The sequence below is a fragment of the Vicia villosa genome, linkage group LG2 (genome assembly GCF_029867415.1).
Source record: "Vicia villosa cultivar HV-30 ecotype Madison, WI linkage group LG2, Vvil1.0, whole genome shotgun sequence".
Lineage (NCBI taxonomy): Eukaryota > Viridiplantae > Streptophyta > Magnoliopsida > Fabales > Fabaceae > Vicia > Vicia villosa.
Genome location: NC_081181.1, coordinates 92260333 through 92281873, shown reverse-complemented (window position 1 = coordinate 92281873; position 21541 = coordinate 92260333). Strand labels below are relative to the sequence as shown.

The following is a 21541-nucleotide window of genomic DNA, read 5'->3' as shown; positions in this document are numbered from 1 at the left end:
GTATTCGCAGGTCAAGAATATTTAATCTGGAACTAAAGAATCAAATCTCCAACAAAATTAAAGTTTCTAAATTTGGATGATTGGATAATTTAGGAAACTTGAAGATTTGTTCCAAGATTAGAAGAGATTTCTCTGCAAACTTGTTGCAGTTCTTAGTGTGTGCATCAAGTAATATTTGGGCAAAGGTTTCAAAGTACATGGACTACTGAATATTTAAAGAGAACCTTAAAATAATGTAAAAACAACTTGCACAGTTGTAAAATTAGGGGAAGTCATGGGTCTGCAATTTTGAGAGTCTCTTATGTGTATGCAAGTCACCCTTGTATCTTTTGATACTTGTGGTAGACGTTATGTTATCACTCAGAAGCCTTTAGGTAATGAGTTGATTAGCATTATCACTCTTGAAGCTTTTAAGCAAGAGAGTTCAGTATTATTAAGATCAAGTATTGTTCTTAGTTGAAGCTGTGAAGCAAGATTAAGTATTTTGTTTGAAATAGTGATCTTTTTTTATCACTAGTTTGTGATTGATTTTGCCACTGGAATTATGACTTGTTTTGAAACACTCATTATGATTGGGACTGTTTTGTTTATCACTACGGTGATTGGAGGTGAGATGTCAATTTCTCATATCTAGATGTTAATTTCTAGGTAGAAGTTGCACTAGGTAGGGATTAGGCAAGAAGTTTGAAACTGGGATTGTTTAGGCTTTGAACTAATACTGCTAATAGTGGATTTCCTTCCTAGCTTGGTAGCCCCCAGATTAGGTGTTGTTGCATTTTATTGGGTTAACGATTCCTCTATGTTATTTACCATTCTGCAAGTGTTTTCTGCATATCTTTCTATTTAGTAAATATGTATTCTGTCACCAGATGATATCAAGACATCTCTCCTGACATTATTGTTTGAGTTGAGACATTAATCTTAACTTATGATTTATGCTGGTTGCCATTCTGTGATATATCTGTTTACAAAAGTTACATGTCAATGTTATTGTTCAGTATCAGGAGCAGATGCCATAACATTTGACTTGATGTCATGTTTTGATGTTGGAACATCAATATTAACATGTGTTGACCCTATACCAGAGAATTTCAGCCTCTACTTGAAATCTCACACACAAACATCCTTAACCCAAGTTCCAAAAGACCAATCACCTAAGTTTTTTGCTTAGAAATAAGGAATATCCATTATAAGGACTCACTTAACTAACTCTGATACTTCTATACATTTATCCAAAAGTGGGTTTGTAGACTATTACCTATCATCTTATTGATATTATTGGCAGAACAATTGTCGCATCATTCCCCTCGGAGCCAAACATGGAAATGTCTCCCCACCACAAAGAAGCTCTCCTGAGACCCTTAATGCAACCACAAATGGACGACCTGGCCTCTAGGGAGTCATACCTAGCAAAAAATAAAATCACTTCACAAATTAAGGCCTTCCACAAGAAGCCTCAAATGCCACCTACACAAAAGGACTAGGTTGACGTGCCTCAAATACCTAACCCCTAAGCTACTTAGTGCCTTAGACTTACACATATATTAACACCCAACCCAAGTAACATTCTCCCCTTCTTTGGTACCACTTTAGAGAAAGCACCTCTGCAGACCAACAATCTTCCTCTAGACGAAACAGACATCTTTATAAAAGAGAGAAAAAAGATAGAAATAACAATCAAAATCAAGTTGAGAAGAATGATCATCCTGCCAAGGTTGACAAACTTATTCCTTCAGTAAGAAATTCTCTTAGTGAAAAGTTTGACCAATAACTCCCAAGTCCCCCCTCATTGGGGTTTCACCCACCAACATGCATAAATACTTTAAAGGGAGGGAACTCACTCTACAATGAAGGTAAATATCATCCAATTCTAGGAAAAATCCTTCCACATTAATACCATAGAGACAACTCTTAAAGAAATTCCCCCTCAACTCCATGTCAGCTTAAAAAATTTAAAGATTTATTTAATAGTCAAAGATTCTCAACAGACACCTCCCCCACAAAATAAGTAACAAACTTTTTTAATATGGATAAATGTATCTTGAAATTTTTTTTATATAGAGACAGAAGATGTACTACAATAAATAATAGTGAATAGTTTATCCAATACCAATAAAAATTAATTGTTACTTGTAATTTAAAATTATAGTATGAAGAGGAGTGCTGGAAACACTCTCTCAAACACTCACTTTCTTATTAGTTAAAATATGTGTGAGTCCATCACTTTAGAAATAGGCCCCATATAAAGTAGTAGGACTCACGCATGTTTCAACCAATAAGAGAGTGAGTATTTGAGAGAGTGTTGAAAAGAGAATGTGTGAAATTCGGGTGTAAAAGATCCAAATGTCTTGAGAGATGTCGAGACATGTGATTTGTCAAGAAACATTAGCAAGTTATATACACAAATTTCTGCCAAACTGAAAGATAAATGACACCAGAAATTGTTGACCCATATAGGTGACAAACACACCTACTCTGAGGGCATACCAAGCCAAGAATGAAGTCCACTATCAGAAGTATTAACTCATAGCTAAACATTCCCGTTTACAACCCCTCACTTAATCCCTACCCAATGACCCTTCTACCTAGATCCTCTCTAGATATGGAATATCCTCATCCCACTTCCTATTACTGCAGCAATGTTGTACAATTCTCTAGTCCCAGGAGTTGCAGCATCGACCTAATACCCAATGCATTCTGATCACACATACAAACAGTTTGGAAGACATACTTCTATGAAAATCCCTAGCCTAGACTCTTGACTATGAACACTACCTTGGAGTTACTTCAAAGCTTCCTCCAAGAACAATACATATTCCTCTTGCCTACAAGCTACGAGGACTGCAATGACCTTCCCACAACCTGGGAGGTTCACTTTGACAAACCCTAATGATTACATCTTTTCTACTCGTGGTTGTCTTCTTTTTCTAGGTTACAAAACATTTCTATTTATAACTTATACCCAACTGGATTTGGGCCTTCAATTCACAACATATTTGCTGTTACAATATAGCAGTAACTTCTGCTACAAACAATGTCTTCAATCTTTTAGTTTCCGAGAATATCTCCATATTTAGAAACTATATAATCTTCAAATATTCTGATTTGATTCTTCTGACCTTTAAAACATATAACACCTTATATGATTTGCATAATATTCAGAGAATATTCTACATCTGTTAAATTAAAACTGAATCCCATTAATCCAGCTCAGCAGTCGCGATGTTAATATTTGTTCCATAGGACATGTTATTCCAGAACATGTTCCAACTTCTCATAGGACATCTTCTTGTTGTACCTGTTGTATTTTGTACCTGTTTTTTATTTGCAAGTTTTACATCTTATGATACATATTGTCGCCGTTATAGTTTAGCCAAACATAAATATCAATTACAAAATTCAAAGAATTAACAATGTGCTTCGCATTTCTCATAGCATGAATTCTCTTGTTCTGAATTACAAATCACTTTATAAAAAATTTATTTTAAATTAAAAATCATTTTATATTATCAATACAACATTAATGATTTTTTTCCTATTCTATCGTTCACTCTTCATTACTTTTCATCCTTCTAATTCTTTTAGTTTTTTTTATTAATAAAAGATAGTTTTGTAAAATTACACATATGTTTTTATCATAATTTTTTTAAATCACACTCCTTAAATTAATATGTGAAATGGACAAACATCATGTAATTTGAGACGCTCATAGTATTTTCTTTTTTAGCATACAATTCTTCAAAGTACAACCTAAAAAACGCCTTAATTATACCCCAATCTAGATATTCTCAAATTTCTTGCTTTGCCAAATATGTCTAGTGGTTGGACAACAAGAGCCGTACCACTGATTAAATGAAAATTTAGAGCAAGTCAAATGAAAAACTTGGGACTCAAAAGTCAGTGAAAGCTCCATGCATCCCAAAATCTAGCCCTCGATTTGAACCATAATTTGACCTAGGGTTTACAACCCAAGCGTGTAACAAAAGTTTAAAACATAGTCAAACTAACACACCTCTTTCTACGTGAAACACACCGTCACTACCAACTCTCTCAATAAGAGGCCAAACTCCAATTACTAAAGTTTCATGAATAACTTCAAAAATTAATGCTAACAACGAGTTGCCTCATGGCCTCATTTAAACATGTTACGAAAATGGATGCACCTTAGACTAATAAAATAATTGGGTTGTCATGTGTTTCTCGTTTCTTTGTCGGAGAGAGATAGGGGGAGTGAACTTAGCGAAAAGAAATTGAAGATAAAAAAGAAACCATCAAGTGTATAGTTATATTATATTTATTTAAGTTATATTATTTATATTCATTTAAGTTATATTATATTTATTTAAGTTATATTATACAACTTATATAGAGTACTATCATTTAGAATATTCAAAACTTCTAATCATAAAATAATTAGCATAAGATTGTATGATAACTAAAATATATTAGATGACAAAGAGTTTTACCCAATAAACAAACGTTAAAATACCTTTCTTACATGGAACTTTGAGGAGATAATCTATTTAGAGAAATTTGAATGGAACTTTGAGGAGATAATCTATTTAGAGAAATTTGAAGGTTTTGTAGATGATCAGACTATGATATATTTGTTGAAAAAATCTTTTATGTGTTGAAACATATGTCAAAGTAGTAGTATAGTCAATTCAATGATTTTTTCTTAAACATGATTTTATAAGTAATTATGACTCTTGTGTATACTTATTAAAGAGAAATAAAAAAGTCATGTTAGACAAGTGATTCAAAATACAAGAGGCGGTGAATTGTGTAAGATTGAAAAATATCCAATTAAAAAGTCTTTGATAATGTAAATTGTTTAAAACATTTTTGTAAATCAAACAAAGAGATTTAAGCACATCGAAAAATAAATACATAACAAAAATAAAAGAAATTAAGAGATAATAGAATTGAACTAGAGAGACTTCACTATATATGTGAGCTTTTCATAAGTTATGTCCATGAACCATCTTACAAACAAGGTGGAGTTTTACACTGACTCCCCAAACCAAACACAAGATTTTACATCAAGTTAATCTCGAAACCAGGAGGGAGCTTTTATACCAGGCGAAGCTCACTAATCAAACATAGATTTTGATGTAGAATCTCATTAACCAAATGAGAGCTTTTACATTGGGTAAAGCTCACAAACCAAACAGAAATTTTAACTAACAATCTCATGAACCAAACGAGTTTTTTTATTGGTTTAGCTCACAAATCAAACAACGACTTCTCACAAGAGATAATACACAAGAGATAAATTCCTCTTGCGCAAATTACAATAAAACCTAAACACCAGAACATATAAAAAATGCCTTTGTGGTGTTTTTCTCTTAAAGCACTAAAGAAATTTATTGAAAAAGAAAGAAATGATAGATATGAGAGTAGAAAAGTGAGAAAGTGTATGAAAATATGTTTTCGGGTGTATTTTGAAAGTGAGGCAGAGCTCTACATTTATAGGTAAAGATCGGGATCAAAAAGAAAAATGATTGGTGGGCTTTTCAATGCTCATAATTGATTATAAGCTAGGTCTAATCAATTATGTGCTTCACAAAAATGACAAACCTAATTCTTAAAAAATGAAAACTTAAAATGGCTAGTGTCTTAATCGGTTGTGAGTATTCTTAATTGATTAAGAAGTTTTATTTCTTGTTATAATACATTGGCTAAGGACCTTAAACGATAGGGAAATGTATATAAGCTTCCCTAATATTTAGGAACACCCTTGATCAATCCCACAAACACCTTGATGGTTTCTCTAAGGGTTTTAAGGAGTTTTATCAAATACAGAGGTTAAAAACACTTTTAGGTGAGTGTGAGCATTTCCTAACTTCCTCAGACACGGACCATGCAAGCTTTCAAACTTCCTCTCGTTCAAAGACTTTGAAGCTTCAAAATCCCTTGCTTGACTCATAAATGACTCAAAACTTCATTTGGGACTTGACTTCTTCATACTAATGAGACTTAAAAATAATTATTGAAAGACATCATCATCAAAAATTGTTGATGATATTTTGATGGAAAGCTTTAAAAAGATAGAGATAAGTAAGATTTAGGAGATCTTGAATGGTGAATTTAAGATGAAAGATCTCGATGAAGCCAAAACAATTATGGGGATGGATAACATGAGAAGCCCCAAGAAGAGTTGATTGTTCTTATCTCACTTTAGTTACTTGAAGAAATTGGGGGAGCAGTTTAGAAAGCAAGATGCTAAAAATTTTAATACTTACTTAGGCCATCACACGAAGCCTTCGGTTAACCATTGTCCTCAAACTAATAAAGAGAAGAAAGTAATGAAGTGTATTCCCTATGAAATTGGGTTTGGAATAATTTTGTATGGTATAGTTTGTAGTATTCTAGATTTAGCATATAGAGTCATCATAGTAAGTTAAAATTTGGAAAATCTAGGTTAGGTTCATCAGGAAGTTTTGAAGTGGACATTGAGATATTTGAATGATTCTTTAAAAAATGGTTGAAAGTAAAAAGAAAAGTAAACTCCAGGGGAAGACACTTTGAAGGGTTTTGTAGATTCAGATCATACGGGTAATGTGGACAGTAGAAAATTCTATAGGAATTTGTGTTTATGTTATTTGAGATAGTTATAAGTTGGAAGGAAATCAATAATCAATGTTTTTAATATCTACTAATCACGAGAATATATTTCCCTTGCTGAATGGGTTAAGGAAGCCATGTGGCTAATAAGCCTTCAGGTGCAAGGAAACCCTTTTTAGCTTTATACATGAATAAAATCCCATGGAAATATGTGTACAAGGGGTTTACGCTTGGATCAAAGTATGGATCTATGTGCTTGCAGGTACAACATGCTACAAATGATGCTTTGATCGTTGTGGTTTTGATGATGACTCAAATGTTTGGTGGAATCATGTTGCTTGATCATGATGGTATGGATCTCTGGTGATATTTTTCTAATTGTACCTGATGACGCTTGTAACGTCCGTTTATTTAATTAATTATTTAATTAAATATTTTTGGGTTATTTATTGATGGATTTCGGAATGTTTGTGAATTATTGGAGTTTAAGCATTTTAATCGGAATTAATTAATTAGTGATGGAGAAAAATAAAGTGAAGGGTTGTTTGGGTTGTTGTGGTGGGGGATAGTAGTAATATTGGGGGTGTGAGTTGAGCCCAACTGGAATTATTAAGCTAAGTCCAAAGGTAATAATAAGTTATGAAGGAATTAGGTTTTATCAGTAAGAGAAGAGTAAGGGTTAGCCTTGGAAAAGAAAATAAGAGGCAGTTGGAGAAAGTGCTCGTGGGGAAGTTGCAGAGAAAGATATGAAGAGTTGTTGAGAAGAGTAAAAGTTGAAAAAGAGGCAAAAGTTAGAATCCACGGTGAAGCTCGAATTCGATCGGAGAATCATAGAGCGGCTTCCAATCCAAGGTAAGGGTGGGGTTCAAACTCTATAACCGGGATTATGATAAATGATATGTGGGATTTTTTAGTGTTGAAATTCCTACTGTGTTTGGCTTATTTTTTTGTTGCCTGTGTTTGATTGTTGCTGTTGCGATGTTTTTATGAGACTGGTAAGAAATTCATTTGAATGGTTGTTACATAAGTTATTTTGTATTGATTTAAGATGTTTGATATTCATACAATTGAAGGTTATATTATTAGATCGATGGTAGAATTATTAATCGAATGAAGTCTGGAAATCGTAGAACAATTAGGAAGAATAAAGGAAATTGCCTTAAGAGAAGAAGAATGGTGGCGGGGGCCCCATAAATAAGGGGTGGGCGCCCTAGGGAATGGCTAAAAAAAAGAATTGTGGCGGGGGCCATCTACTCATGGGGTGGGCGCCCCAGACCACCAAAAGAGAAGGGACGGACGTCCCATAAAGGTGTGGCGGGGGCCACTTAATTCCTTTTTTTCCCTTAATTATATTTTTTGGCCTAATGGTCATATAGCTAATAATAATTAGGTAGCTGATAATTTTAGGAGAACATTTTAATATGACTTGAGAAGTGAGTAATTGAAGGATTGGTACAAATACCTCATGAACAATATTTAGTAAAGACTGGAATAATATTTGGTAGTGTGGTATGAGTTTAGCAGGAATAGTATATCATTATCATGGAGATATATTGGTAACGAATGCACCTGTAGCTAATGACAAACCAAGCAAATTATTAGTTGCATACTGAGAAATGATTGGCAGAAAATATAACTGAAATTAACACAGAAGTAGCAGTACATTAGTGTCATATTATATCAATAATAATCCATATGCCATGTAGTTTAACCAAATGTCATTTCCTAATTTACTAAGGTGATAGTGATAATAGATGTTATTTAATTAAAAGTCAAGCCAATGGAGTTGAATAAATTACTAACAGTAACAGAGTTATATATAAAATAGCAGGGATATTTAGTATTAGATACCTGTTAGTAGTGTTGTACCCTAATTTTTGACCACTGAGATCCCACCATATTTCAAATAGTAGGGTCATCATCATTATCATTATCATTATGCATATATCATTTGTTAACCCAAAAATACAAAAATTGTTGTTTGTTACTTGTGTTCTAAGACAAAAGAATGATCAAGAAGTGACTGAGCAAATTAGGGTTTTGAGGACCACAAGGAAGTTAAAAAATTCTCCTATGTTAAAAGGGTCCTCTCATCAATGTCTAAGTCCAAGGATAGCCCAATTCAATATCAACAACTCTCAAGATCACATGAGGCCCCAAATTAGGGTTTTGACCTAATTCCACGGGAGGGTTGAGTTTTAATCAAGACATGGCTCCAAGGCTCAAACTATGATTCAAGAGCCTCCAAATCAACATTATAGTTCACTCATATCATTCATTTGAATATAAGAGCTTGATTCATATGAAATCCACAAAATTGCAGTTCATCTGGAAAAAGTCAACTATGTGAGTCAACCTTTGACTTATGAGGAAAATGGTCAACCATGGACTTTTAAGGATTCAAATCATCATCATATGATTATAGAAGACATTTGGCCAAGAAAAATCAAGAGAATTCATCAAGGATCAAAAAGTCAACAAAAATCAAAATTAGGGTTTTAAGTGATTTTAACCTTATTTTTGGGAACTCTAGATTTTGCCTACAAACTTAAAAATCTCCAAACATGAAAGTTGTAGATCTACTTTTTCAAACTTTCCTTTCTTAAATATATCTGTAGATCATAATTTGCCTTATAAACTCAATTAATAAAAGATCAAAATACAAACACTAATCTTTCTTTCTTTCTAATTAAGAGAATTCAAAAAGTCAACAAAAGTCAAAATTAGGGTTTTAAGTGATTTTAACCTTATTTTTGGGAACTCTAGATTTTGCCTACAAACTCAAAAATCTCCAAACATGAAAGTTGTAGATCTACTTTTTCAAACTTTCCTTATATATATATATATATATATATATATATATATATATATATATATATATATATATATATATATATATATATATATATATATATATATATATATATATATATATATATATATATATGCCTTATAAACTCAATGAATAAAAGATCAAAATACAAACACTAATCTTTCTTTCTTTCTAATTATTTTAAAAACATATAAAAAGGGTTTGTATGCAAAAACTTAATTTTTCACCATTTTAACTACGAACTGCGAACTACGTTAAATCTCTAAAACACTTTCAAACATACAAATAAATGCATACAATCCCATAAAAAACACCAACAAACCCCATGAACTACGTTGACTCTGATCCTCCAATAAGGAGGTACGTAGGCATTTGGGAAACCAAAGCGAGTCCCTTTTCCTAAAATTAAGTAGGTTTAAGATTCTATTCTTTGCCCTACTGTTCACTTTATTATTTTAACCACAAATTTTTTATCATAAACCTTGCATAAGAACATAATAAACCTTAAGAAAGGATTACGGGTGCCTAATACCTTCCCTTAATCCTAATTTCTCAACTTACCTAGAGATTCTTCATTAGGTTTTATCCTGTATTTACCCTTATCACTAGGATAAAAAATAATATAGGTGGCGACTCTCTTATTTAGGTTAATAAACTTAAATTTTAAAGCCAGTCGTAACAGAAGGCACAATTTTGAGGAATCGGGTCCAAAAAAGTATCAACTCATCTATTTAGAATCTATAAAAAATTAACAAAAGAAATAAACAAACTAGAGTAAGTTATTTATGCATCTAAGGATACCATTTCTTCTCTTTTATCTAAAAACAAAACCCTTAAAAAAGAAATACAACTCCTTAGAGAAAAACAAACAAATTATATTCAAAATTCTCATGAGGTTCAAACGAAGATGATGAACTTGACAAGTGTGATAACTGTGATAATTTGAAAAATAAAATTTGTGATCTTCAAAAAATACTTGTCAAGTTCACCAAAGGAAGAGATGATTTAGATGTCCTATTAGGGAATCAAAGAGCCTCCTACAACAAGGCTGATTTAGGATATGAACAAAAAAACAACAGTAAAAACTTTGAGAACATATATAAGGCAAAAAACACATCTAAATGTAAAACCTTAAAATTATACTACTACAACAAAGAAAGTCACATCACTATGTTTTGTTTCATTAAGAAAAGCCATGAAAGCAAAGAAACACACCCTCCTTCATATTTTTATAGGAAACAATGTGAACACATAGCAAAGATTATATCTAACCCTGAGAATGTATATATTTCCTAAGAAAAAAGGAAAAATGTTTATGAAACTAACAAACAAGGACCCAAGATGATATGGGTAGCTAAAGTTAAGAAATAACTTTCTCTCTACAAGAATGCTTTATACTCTCAAACACTAAATGATATTTTGATAGCGCTTGTTCAAAGTATATGATAAGCGACAAAACCTTATTCTCTACTTTATTTCCCAAAGAAGGGAGACTTGTCTCCTATGGGATAATAATAAGGGAAAGATTTTAGGTTTTGGCACCATCAGTAAGTTCCCAAATCCAACGATCGGGGAAGTTCTCTTTCTAAAAGGACTTAAGCATAATTTACTCAGCATAAGTCAACTATGTGACAAAGGTGACAATATAACATTTGATTCTTCTGGTTGCAGGGTCATAAAATTAAAATCAAATGAAACTCTATTTACTAGCTCAAGAAGTGGAAATACCTACACAGTAAACTTAAATAAGATTCCTTCAAGTGATGTATGTCTCCTAAGTAACGAGGGTGAATCTTGGTCATGTCATAAGAGAATAACGCATATTCAAATGGAACTCGTAGACGACCTTCCAAACTTATGTTTTAAAAAGAACATATCATGTCATGCATGCCAAAAGAGGAAGCAAGTAAGGGCCTCTTTTAATTTTAAAAATATAGTTTCTACTGATTGGCCCTTGCAATTGATTCACATGGACCTTTTTGGCCCATCACAAACAGTAAGTCTAGGTGGAAATGTCTACGCCCTAGTATTCTTCGATGACTACTCTCGTAATACCTGGACATTATTCCTATCTAAAAAAAGAGACGTGTTTTATGCCTTTCGAAAACTAGCCAAGGTCACCCAAAACAAAAAAAGGATTAAGCATTGCACCCATAAGAAATGACCATGACAGAAAATTCCAAAATGAGGAGTTCTAGAAATTTGTAACGAAAAATGGTATTCGGAACCCCTATTCTACTCCATAAACTCCCCAACAAAATGGGGGTACTAGAGAGGAAAAATAGATCTCTAGCTGAGCTTGCGAGGGCGATGCTTAATGAGACCAATCTTCCTAAGTATTTTGGGGGTAATGATGTAGACACTCCTTGATATGTTATAAATCATGTCCTGATAAGACCAATTCTAAAGCAGACGTCCTATGAACTATAGAAAGGAAGGAAGCCGAATATCTCCCACCTTCACATTTTTGGTTGTAAATGCTTTATCCATAATAATAGGAAAGCTAAACTTGGAAAATTTGATGCAAAAGTTGATGAAGGGGTAGGTACTTCCTGGGACTTCAAATCCATCCAAATAAAAAGGGAACAATCATAAATCAAGCTAAATACTGCAAAGAGTTATTAAAAACATTTGTCATAAAGAAGTCCAAAGTAATGACAACACCAATGTCAACCTCATGCAATATTGACGAAGATGAAGATGGAAAACAAGTTGAAGAAGACAAATATTGAGATATGATAGACTTTCTTCTCTATCTAACATCATTCTGTCTTGATATAGTGTTTTTACATATGTATGTGTGCACAATTTCAAGCATCCTAGAAAGAATCACATCTCAGTGCGGTAAAACGCATTATGAGATATCTCTCTGTTACACAACACATGAGTTTATGGTACCCAAAATGAGCGGATTATGATTTAGTTGGGTACTCAGACTTCGATGTCACTAGGTGCAGATTGGATAGAAAAGTACTAGTGGTACGTGTCACTTGCTTAGAAGCTCGCTTATTTCATGGCATATCAAGAAACAAGCAAGTGTCACACTATCCACAACTGAGGAGGATTATGTTGATGCGGGTAGATGTTGCGCTCAAATCATTTGCATGAAGCAACAACTCAGTGACTATGGTGTAAAACTTGGACCTGTCCCAATAAGATGCAACAACACTAGTGCCATAAACCTCACAAAAAAACCGATAATTCACTCTTAGGATAAACACATAGAAGTTAGGCATAACTTTTACAAATATCATGTTGGAAAAGGGGAATGTGTGCTTGAATTTGTAAGTTCATCTAATAAACTCGCATATATTTTTACTAAAAATCTTCTTAAAGAAAACTTCTTTTTCATAATAACTGAATGAGGAATATTAAACAAATCATGCATAAACTAAAAATGCCTACATGTGATATAAGTGCATCTATGCTCTTAGGTTTGCATAGTCTACCTCTTGGATAACATAGTTTTATCTCCCTTTTTATTTTGACAAAGGGGGAGAAGTATACCATCAAGGGGAGTAGAGTATACTCTCTACTTAATTGAGGGTGAGTTTAATCACTCCAAACATATATATTATTTCTTTAACCGCCTATCTAAGATATACGTTGTCATAATAAAAAGGGGGCCGGGGGGGGATGTGGATCTATGTACTTGGAGGTATAAAGGTAAAAATCTCGCAGAAGATCCATATGAAGTTTTGACGAAGACAACGACAATTAAAGTTAGTGGAAATAACTTTCAACCTTCAGAGTATCTCATCATCAAAAGGAGACTCAAGATCAAAGTGCTTATATTATTAGAAGCAATCTAGCAAAGAATCTTGAAGTCTCGGATAAAGTGTGAAAGTTAGTCATGTCATGTGTTTGTCTGTCTGTCCGAGTGATTCGAGTATTGTAAAAGTAAGGGAGTAGCTTAAAAGTACTAAGGAAACTCTCACACACACGCCTAAAATTTCTCTTCAAATGTTTTTATCATGAAAATTATTTTCTAAGTCAAACCATGTGATTAAAAAGTTGTCAAAAACCCTTTCCAAACTATTTTTAAACTAACCAATCGATTAGTAAGTTCTGCCAATTGATTGGAATTTTTTTTTGTGTTAGCACATCAATTGGAGAAGAGCTAATCGATTAATAAAAAACGTATGACAACACATTAATGACTTGCACGACTCTATATCCAATATTTCCCTTTTGAGCTTACTAATCGTTTAAAAATGAGTTGGCCGATCGATTGGCTCATTAATTCGACCCATGGATTATTTTTCAGTTTTAAATTTTCTAACTCCTATATAATGGAGGCTCACCTCCACTTCAATTCACACCACTTTCCAATGTTTTACATTTTCTTTGGAATTTATTCTTTCTCTCTCACTATCTCTCTACAGAAAATATTTCTTTCACTTCATATTGCCTTAATGCTAGTAAGTGAAGCTTTGTTTGTGAGGAAGAAATTTCGTAAGTGTTTGTGTTGTTTGTTTATCTCTTGAGAGTGCACTACTCTTGAGAGGATTGAGTTTGATTTGAGAGATAAAATAGTCTGAAAATTTCTGTTGTGGTTTATTAAGCTTTGCCGAAAAAAGTTTTGTTGTTGGTTATTGAGATCAACTTGAAAACTTTAAGAAGATTCTAGCTTAATTTGTGGTAAAAGCTATTTGTGGTTGGGTGTAAGCCTGTAAAAATCTCAAGATCAGCTTGTATAAAGATTCGTGGGCATAATCTTCAAAAGGTCAAAGTTTACAGTCAAACTCTCAAGAAAAACCTCTTGGGGGCAAGACCAAGCCAAAGTTTGGCTAAACTTGTATAAATCTCTGGTGCAATCTATCTTACCATACTCTTTTAATGTCTGCAATTTACTTTTATTACTTTATTTCTGTTACATTCCACTCAATGAAAATTACTAATACGATCTTAATTGAAAAAGTATAAAATTAATTACGAATTTTAAATACCACAACTCACTCCCTGTTGTGTTTGAAGCCACTTGTCCAACATATCTCCAATCTTTTTGAAGATTTGCATGTTCAGGTGGAGTATCTATGATTTGATTCTAAACCGACTCTTCATCTGTGACTTGATTTTGATCTTGGCCTTGATCTTGATTTTCCTCCAGATTTGTTTTTTCCAGGATACCTGGACAATGAATCGCTTCTACTTCTAATGATTTAGGGTTAGATTCATAAAAAATAATATGAACCGACTCTTCTGTTTTTAGAAGAAATTTTTTTTAAAATTGTACCAAAATTGTTTAGAGCCAACATTGATTGATGTAATCTTTTGTGATCATCTTTTAACGTTATTTTCTAACTTTTTTGGTGAAGTAGTATAGTGACTGAAATTTTATCTTTTAAAGATGAATAAGTGAGATGTCGCATGTTTCAACCCGTGCTGTTGCATTCTAATATCCGTGCTCAGCTACTAACCGAATTAACTTAATGAAAAATGTCACCCATATATCATTTTGTAATCTTTTGATATAGTTTGATGACATCTTTTGCACAACATTATAAGAGAGTTTATAGACATTAGAATGCATTATGTTTAGTATCTTCTTAATATTGCTCTATATTTTGTATAACATTATAATAGAGTTTATTGCCGTTTAGTATCTTCTCAAAAATAAAACAAACACAATATATAAATTATAGAGACTCCAAACAAATGTATCAATGTAACATTACTACTACACAGAAACATATAGAGGGGTGCTATATATACACTGAAATGTATACACCGTATCTACATTTTAATATTTTCAAAATATTTTAACTCTAACACAAAAATCAAGGAAAAAAAATACAATTAAAAAAAAACAAAAGTGCATGTAGCTGTATGCATATACGGTGTAGCTTTTTGGTGTAATCATAATATTTCTCAAACATATATCATAGGAACCGATATTCACCATAATTTAATGAGCTTTGCTACGTTTACACGGTTTTTCTTACACCGTATCTACACTAGATTTTATACAACACACAAAAATAGCCATGCACAAAAATCAAGAAAAAATAAACTAATATAAAATTAAAAGTGTATGCTTTATGTATACATCTACGGTATAGGTGTTGAAAAATAGTGTACATATATCTTTTCTCTAATTTAATAGAGTTACTCCGATACACTATAAAAGAATTGCAACAAAATTATTCTAACACATATTTTGCTCAACAAAATACATTTTCAAATAAATTTAGAACAAACTTGTTGACAATAAATTTATTTAAAATATATGGTTTAATAACACTAAAGTCACTCATAAACTAAAAAGTCCAAACATCATTGACATCTTCAATCATTCTTTTGTGATAACAAACTCATTTTTTGATTTGATTTTTTTTCTTTAAATTTTTAAATCTTTTTCATCAACAATTTTTATTTATCTATGTGATTTCCATAATTTTTAGAATCTATTTTTTTTTCAAAAGTTCAAATTATTCGTCACAATATGAAGAACACATTTCTCTTAAAGATAACATTCCATTATCTTATGTCTTCTTAGTACAAATCTAACCAAACCAAAACTTTGATTTTTTGACTTTGACCCAATATTAAAAATCTTTAGCATTTTAAGAATTAATGATGTAAAAGAATTTGAGTAACAACGTATTTTAAAAAAATTTGAAAAGATCACGTAATAAAATTTGAAATTTGGAACTTGAAAAGAAATTTGAGAAAGTTAAAAATAAATGATTTTGAATTTTTTTGAAATAGTAATGTAATTTGAAAGAAATGGAACAAATTTAATAAAGGTTTGTTGACTCAATATACGCATAAGCATAATTTAATGTTATTTTAAATAAAAAATAATTGATATAATTGTTTTTAAAGAATTAACAAATAATATTTATTAATTAAAGAAATAAAATAAAACCTTAAATTAACTATCATCCAATAAATTAATTAAGAAAATAATAATAATAATAATAATAATAATAATAATAATAAAGAAAATAATAATAATAATAATAATAATAATAATAAAGAAAATAATAATAATAATAATAATAATAAAGAAAATAATAATAATAATAATAATAATAAAGAAAATAATAATAATAATAATAATAATAATAATAAAGAAAATAATAATAATAATAATAATAATAATAATAAAGAAAATAATAATAATAATAATAATAATAATAATAATAATAATAATAATAATAATAATAATAATAATAATAATAATAATAATAATAATAATAATAATAATAAAGAAAATAATAATAATAATAATAATAATAATAATAATAATAATAATAATAATAATAATAATAATAATAATAATAATAATAATAATAATAATAATAATAATAATAATAATAATAATAATAATAATAATAAAAATAATAATAATAATAATAATAATAATAATAATAATAGAATTTCCATTTCCTTTTTTCTTCTAAAATCTTTCATTTTTTTCCTTTTCCTCTCTCCTACGTTGTTCATCTGAACATGACTGATGCCGTTGAATTGTAGGGTTTTAGATAGAGACTTTCCATTGACTCATCTAGCTTTTCTCACTGCATCAAACTACAAAACCAAAACCTGATTTTTTTTCTCATTCCTTTTATAGCTTGAAAACAAATCCCCAGATCTTCTCTAACCATTGCTCCCTCCACCCTCATGTGATCGGTAAAACTAACCTCTTCTCCCTCTGTTTATCTCTTTTTCTTATTCTCATCTTGCTTATTTTTTAAAAAAATGATTTTTTTCGAAATGGGTATTAAAAAAAATGATTTTTTTCGAAATGGGTATTAAAAAAAATGATTTTTTTTCGAAATGGGTACTGATAAATTTGAGTTTTTTAGGTCAATTTTGTTTCCCTTGTAATTTATGTTTAGTAAGATTTGGTGGGTCATCTTCATTTATAGCTCTTGACTTGTTCATTAGTGTGATCTTGCATTGCAAGTAGTGCAGCTTGATCCCATTAGTGTAGAAGTTAAAGTTAATTTTTGGAATTTGTTAATCTTCTGGTTTATGTGATTCTTATTAGGAAATCTTCATTTTCAGGTTCTTTATGGCAAAACCAAGTTTAGCTGATAGTAGGACTAGAAGATCTGTGCAGATCTTTATAGTAGCCGGTTTGTGTTGTTTCTTCTACATATTAGGCTCATGGCAGCAAACTGGTTTTGGAAAGGGTGATGGTTTAGCCTTGGAGATTACTAAGAAAGGTGTTGAGTGTGACATAGTTCCGAGATTAAATTTTGATTCTCACCATGGTGGAGAAGTTAGCAAAATTGATGGGGTTGATTCAAAGCCTAAGGTATTTAAACCTTGTAAAGCTAGGTATACCGATTACACACCATGCCATGATCAAAAGCGAGCCATGACTTTTTCTAGAGATAATATGATTTATCGAGAGAGGCATTGCCCTCGTGAGGATGAGAAGTTGCACTGTTTGATCCCGGCACCGAAAGGGTATGTAACACCGTTTCCATGGCCGAAGAGCCGCGATTATGTTCCGTATGCGAATGCACCCTACAAGAGTCTTACCGTTGAGAAGGCTATTCAGAACTGGATCCAATATGAGGGAAATGTGTTTAGGTTCCCTGGTGGTGGAACGCAATTCCCTCAAGGGGCTGACAAATATATTGATCAAATTGCTTCTGTGATACCGATAGAGAATGGAACAGTCAGGACAGCATTGGACACTGGTTGCGGGGTACGTTTGTCATTGCGAAATCCTTAGGGCTTGTATGAAATTCTTTTGTCGTTTTTGTTCATGTTAATTTGATTAGTAGTAGCATAGTTAGAGTTCAGGGTTGTCAGAGAATTTGAACAAGTTGCAATTGTTCTTCAATACACCATATAGTATAAAGTGTTGTCGAATAGCTGTTATAGCGGCGCTATATCACTAAGTTAGTTTGTTTAAGCTATGTATCCATAATAATGTATGATTGTTTTGAACAGGTTGCCAGTTTGGGGGCATATCTTTGGAGCAGAAATGTTATTGCCATGTCATTTGCGCCAAGAGACTCTCACGAAGCACAAGTACAATTTGCCCTTGAAAGAGGTGTACCTGCTGTTATTGGTGTCTTTGGAACCATAAAACTGCCTTATCCCTCTGCAGCTTTTGATATGGCGCATTGTTCTCGTTGCTTAATTCCTTGGGGAGCAAATGGTGAGAAATTTACATTAAGATCTTTAACTTATTTTCTACGAAATGCTTATCTTCGCATTCTTATTCTGTTTGAATTGTCACCATATTTCACACTGACTTATGATAAAAGCTATTTAAAAGTGTATTTTGGGTTGTGATTGGCAGGTGGAATTTATATGATGGAAGTTGACCGAGTTCTAAGACCTGGTGGTTATTGGGTGCTTTCGGGGCCTCCAATCCATTGGAAGGTTCATTACAAAGCCTGGCAAAGACCTAAGGAGGATCTTGAGGAAGAACAAAGAAAGATCGAAGAGGTTGCTAAGCTCCTTTGCTGGGAGAAAAAAACTGAGGCACATGAAATAGCTGTCTGGCAGAAAACTGTTGACACTAAGACATGTCGAAGCCGACAAGAAGATGATGGTGTAAAATTCTGCGAATCAAAAGATGCTGATGATGCTTGGTATACACTTTCTTTCAGTGTCAATTTGTTTTACACACTTTAACATCCATTATAGGTAGTAGTATTCAATTTATTTCCACTAACCGTGAAGTCATTCGAGCACTGATAAATCTAAGAAAAAATTGTGCACGAAAGTTGTGAAGAAGAAAAGAAAACTCTAAAAAGTATTTTTTTTTTTTGTTGCAGGAATAAGAAAATGGAGGCATGTGTTACTCCTAATGGTAAAGTCCACGGAGATCTTAAGCCTTTTCCACAAAGACTTTACGCCGTGCCTCCTAAAATTGCCAGTGGCTCTGTTCCTGGAATTTCTCCTGAGACGTATCAAGATGATAACAAAAAGTGGAAAAAACATGTAACTGCTTACAAGAAAATAAACAAACTCTTGGACTCGGGAAGGTATCGCAATATCATGGATATGAATGCTGGTTTGGGTAGTTTCGCTGCTGCGATTCAATCTCCTAAGCTATGGGTCATGAATGTTGTTCCTACTATAGCTGACAAACATACTCTTGGTGTTATATATCAGCGAGGACTTATAGGCATTTATCATGATTGGTATGGTTTTCTAACTTCCTCCTATTTTTATTCACAGTATTTCGTGATTGTATATACTTAAGTTGAAATGCTTGTTAGAATCTCAGATAATGCTAATCTTGTACGATTTTATTTCTTTTTCTTGATTAATAATATGATAATATAGACACTGTCTCGTATTGTTACTAGCTGTAAAATTTTCTGTGTTCATGTTGATTCTATCTCACTTGTTTTCCTGATTTATTTGTTTCTTTATGATCCAGGTGTGAAGCTTTCTCTACATATCCGAGGACTTACGACCTCATTCATAGCAATGGTCTCTTTAGTCAGTACAAAGACAAGTGAGTATTTTCTTCGGTTACGCAGTTATTCAATTATCCTTCAGTTATTTTTAATTCTGAATTTGAATTGAATTTGATAGCAAATCTTAATCAATAGCTTGGCCCTTGCATATAGTGAATTGTAGATTGTTGTTGAGATGGTATTAAAATGATTTCTAAATAACGAGTTTAAATTGCAGATGTAACATAGAAGACATTCTTCTGGAGATGGACCGGATTTTACGACCAGAAGGTGCTGTAATATTCCGCGATGAAGTCGATATCTTAATCAAGGTAAAGAAAATTGTTGGAGGAATGAGATGGGATACTAAATTGGTTGACCATGAGGATGGTCCACTTGTTCCTGAAAAGATACTAATTGCTGTTAAGCAGTATTGGGTTGCTGATACAAATACCACATCAACACAGTAGCCACTCAAAGACAAATTCGAAGGCTTGTCCTAAGGTTACTTTCTAGTGCGCCTTTCTCGATACAATCCTAATAGAGTTCATATAGTTTTGTCATATGAGCGCGTTGGCTTGATAATCATCACACCTGTTGTATAAGGAGGGCTGATCTACGTAGCACCAACATTTTAGATTGAAAGCACGGTTGGTGTTTGACACCGCAAATGCATTTATATTGAATGGTGTTTGTGTCGGTGTCAGATGTCGTGTGTCTGTATTAGTGCTTTATAGGGGCCGATAAGTTATGCTCAATTGTCCCTTTCCCCTCAGAATTTAGTTATCTTGTTGTAGGATGTTCCATTCAAAAGTATAGCAAACACTGGCTTTTTAAGTTGAAGCCTCTCTACTAATCTATGTACTTGTAATCTTACAATGTGTATCTTCCTGCCTAGAATTCCTTCATTGCTTTTTTTTTTTTTGGCCTTACACCACCGGTTTAGTCCGGTTCGGAGGCGAGTTCTGGTATCAAGTGGTTCCATCCCCCTCCAGATCGCAGTTGCGGGGGATCGAACCGTGGCTCTCCCTACCATCCTGTGAGAATAAATGCAAGTTTAAAACTATTCGCTCAGAGTTTGTGATCAATGATTTGGTTAAACTCAATGAATTGAGTATTCTCTCCGTTCACAATTATAAACAAAAATAACGTTTTTATACCAATTAAGAAACTTAGTTAAGTGGAATTATTTTTTTTTAATTTCATGTACAATCAAAGCAAAACTTACTAAAATATATTTAGTTATATTTGATGAATTAACTACAAACATTATTTTTGAATTAAATTAAAGATATCATAGGAATACAAACAATAATTAGTCTAAAAGTTAATGGTTTTTGTTTATAACAGTGACTACGATTTAAGATATATTTTTGTTTATAATAGTGATGAGAGGTGTATGAGTTTGAAGTAATTTTTTTGTGAAAAGGATGAGTTTGAAGTGATATGTTTAGATGTTGTTTAACATTTGAAAGAAAGGTTGCATAAAATAATTTTTAAAGCTGTAATTTTAGTTTAATTAAAATCAAGAATTTATATTTGTTTATAGTTAAAAACACATTTAAAGTGAAATTTCGTGTAATCTTCTTAATCTAATATAAATACCTGTTTTTATTAATAGTGCGGTTTAAAGGTAAAATCAATTTTTGGTTATAGTTATAGGGGTTGGTAGCACAGCACTTTTGGGTCATTATTAAGCTATAATGACAATTTTACCTATGCTTTTGAGCTCCATTGGGTTTTTTGAAGTATCTATCAA

At 32.2% G+C, this 21541-nt stretch overlaps 1 protein-coding gene across 1 annotated transcript; it reads left to right on the top strand.

Annotated features, from left to right (window-relative positions):
• The first annotated feature begins 16836 nt into the window (after positions 1 to 16836).
• On the top strand, positions 16837 to 20682 carry LOC131651640 (probable methyltransferase PMT2). The gene is made up of 7 exons (XM_058921308.1): positions 16837 to 17038; positions 17417 to 18068; positions 18317 to 18527; positions 18672 to 18966; positions 19153 to 19521; positions 19764 to 19841; positions 20021 to 20682. Exons 2-7 carry the CDS (start codon positions 17424 to 17426, stop codon positions 20250 to 20252), a joined length of 1830 nt encoding a protein of 609 aa, XP_058777291.1. The 5' UTR covers positions 16837 to 17038; positions 17417 to 17423; the 3' UTR covers positions 20253 to 20682.
• The last annotated feature ends 859 nt before the right edge of the window (positions 20683 to 21541 follow it).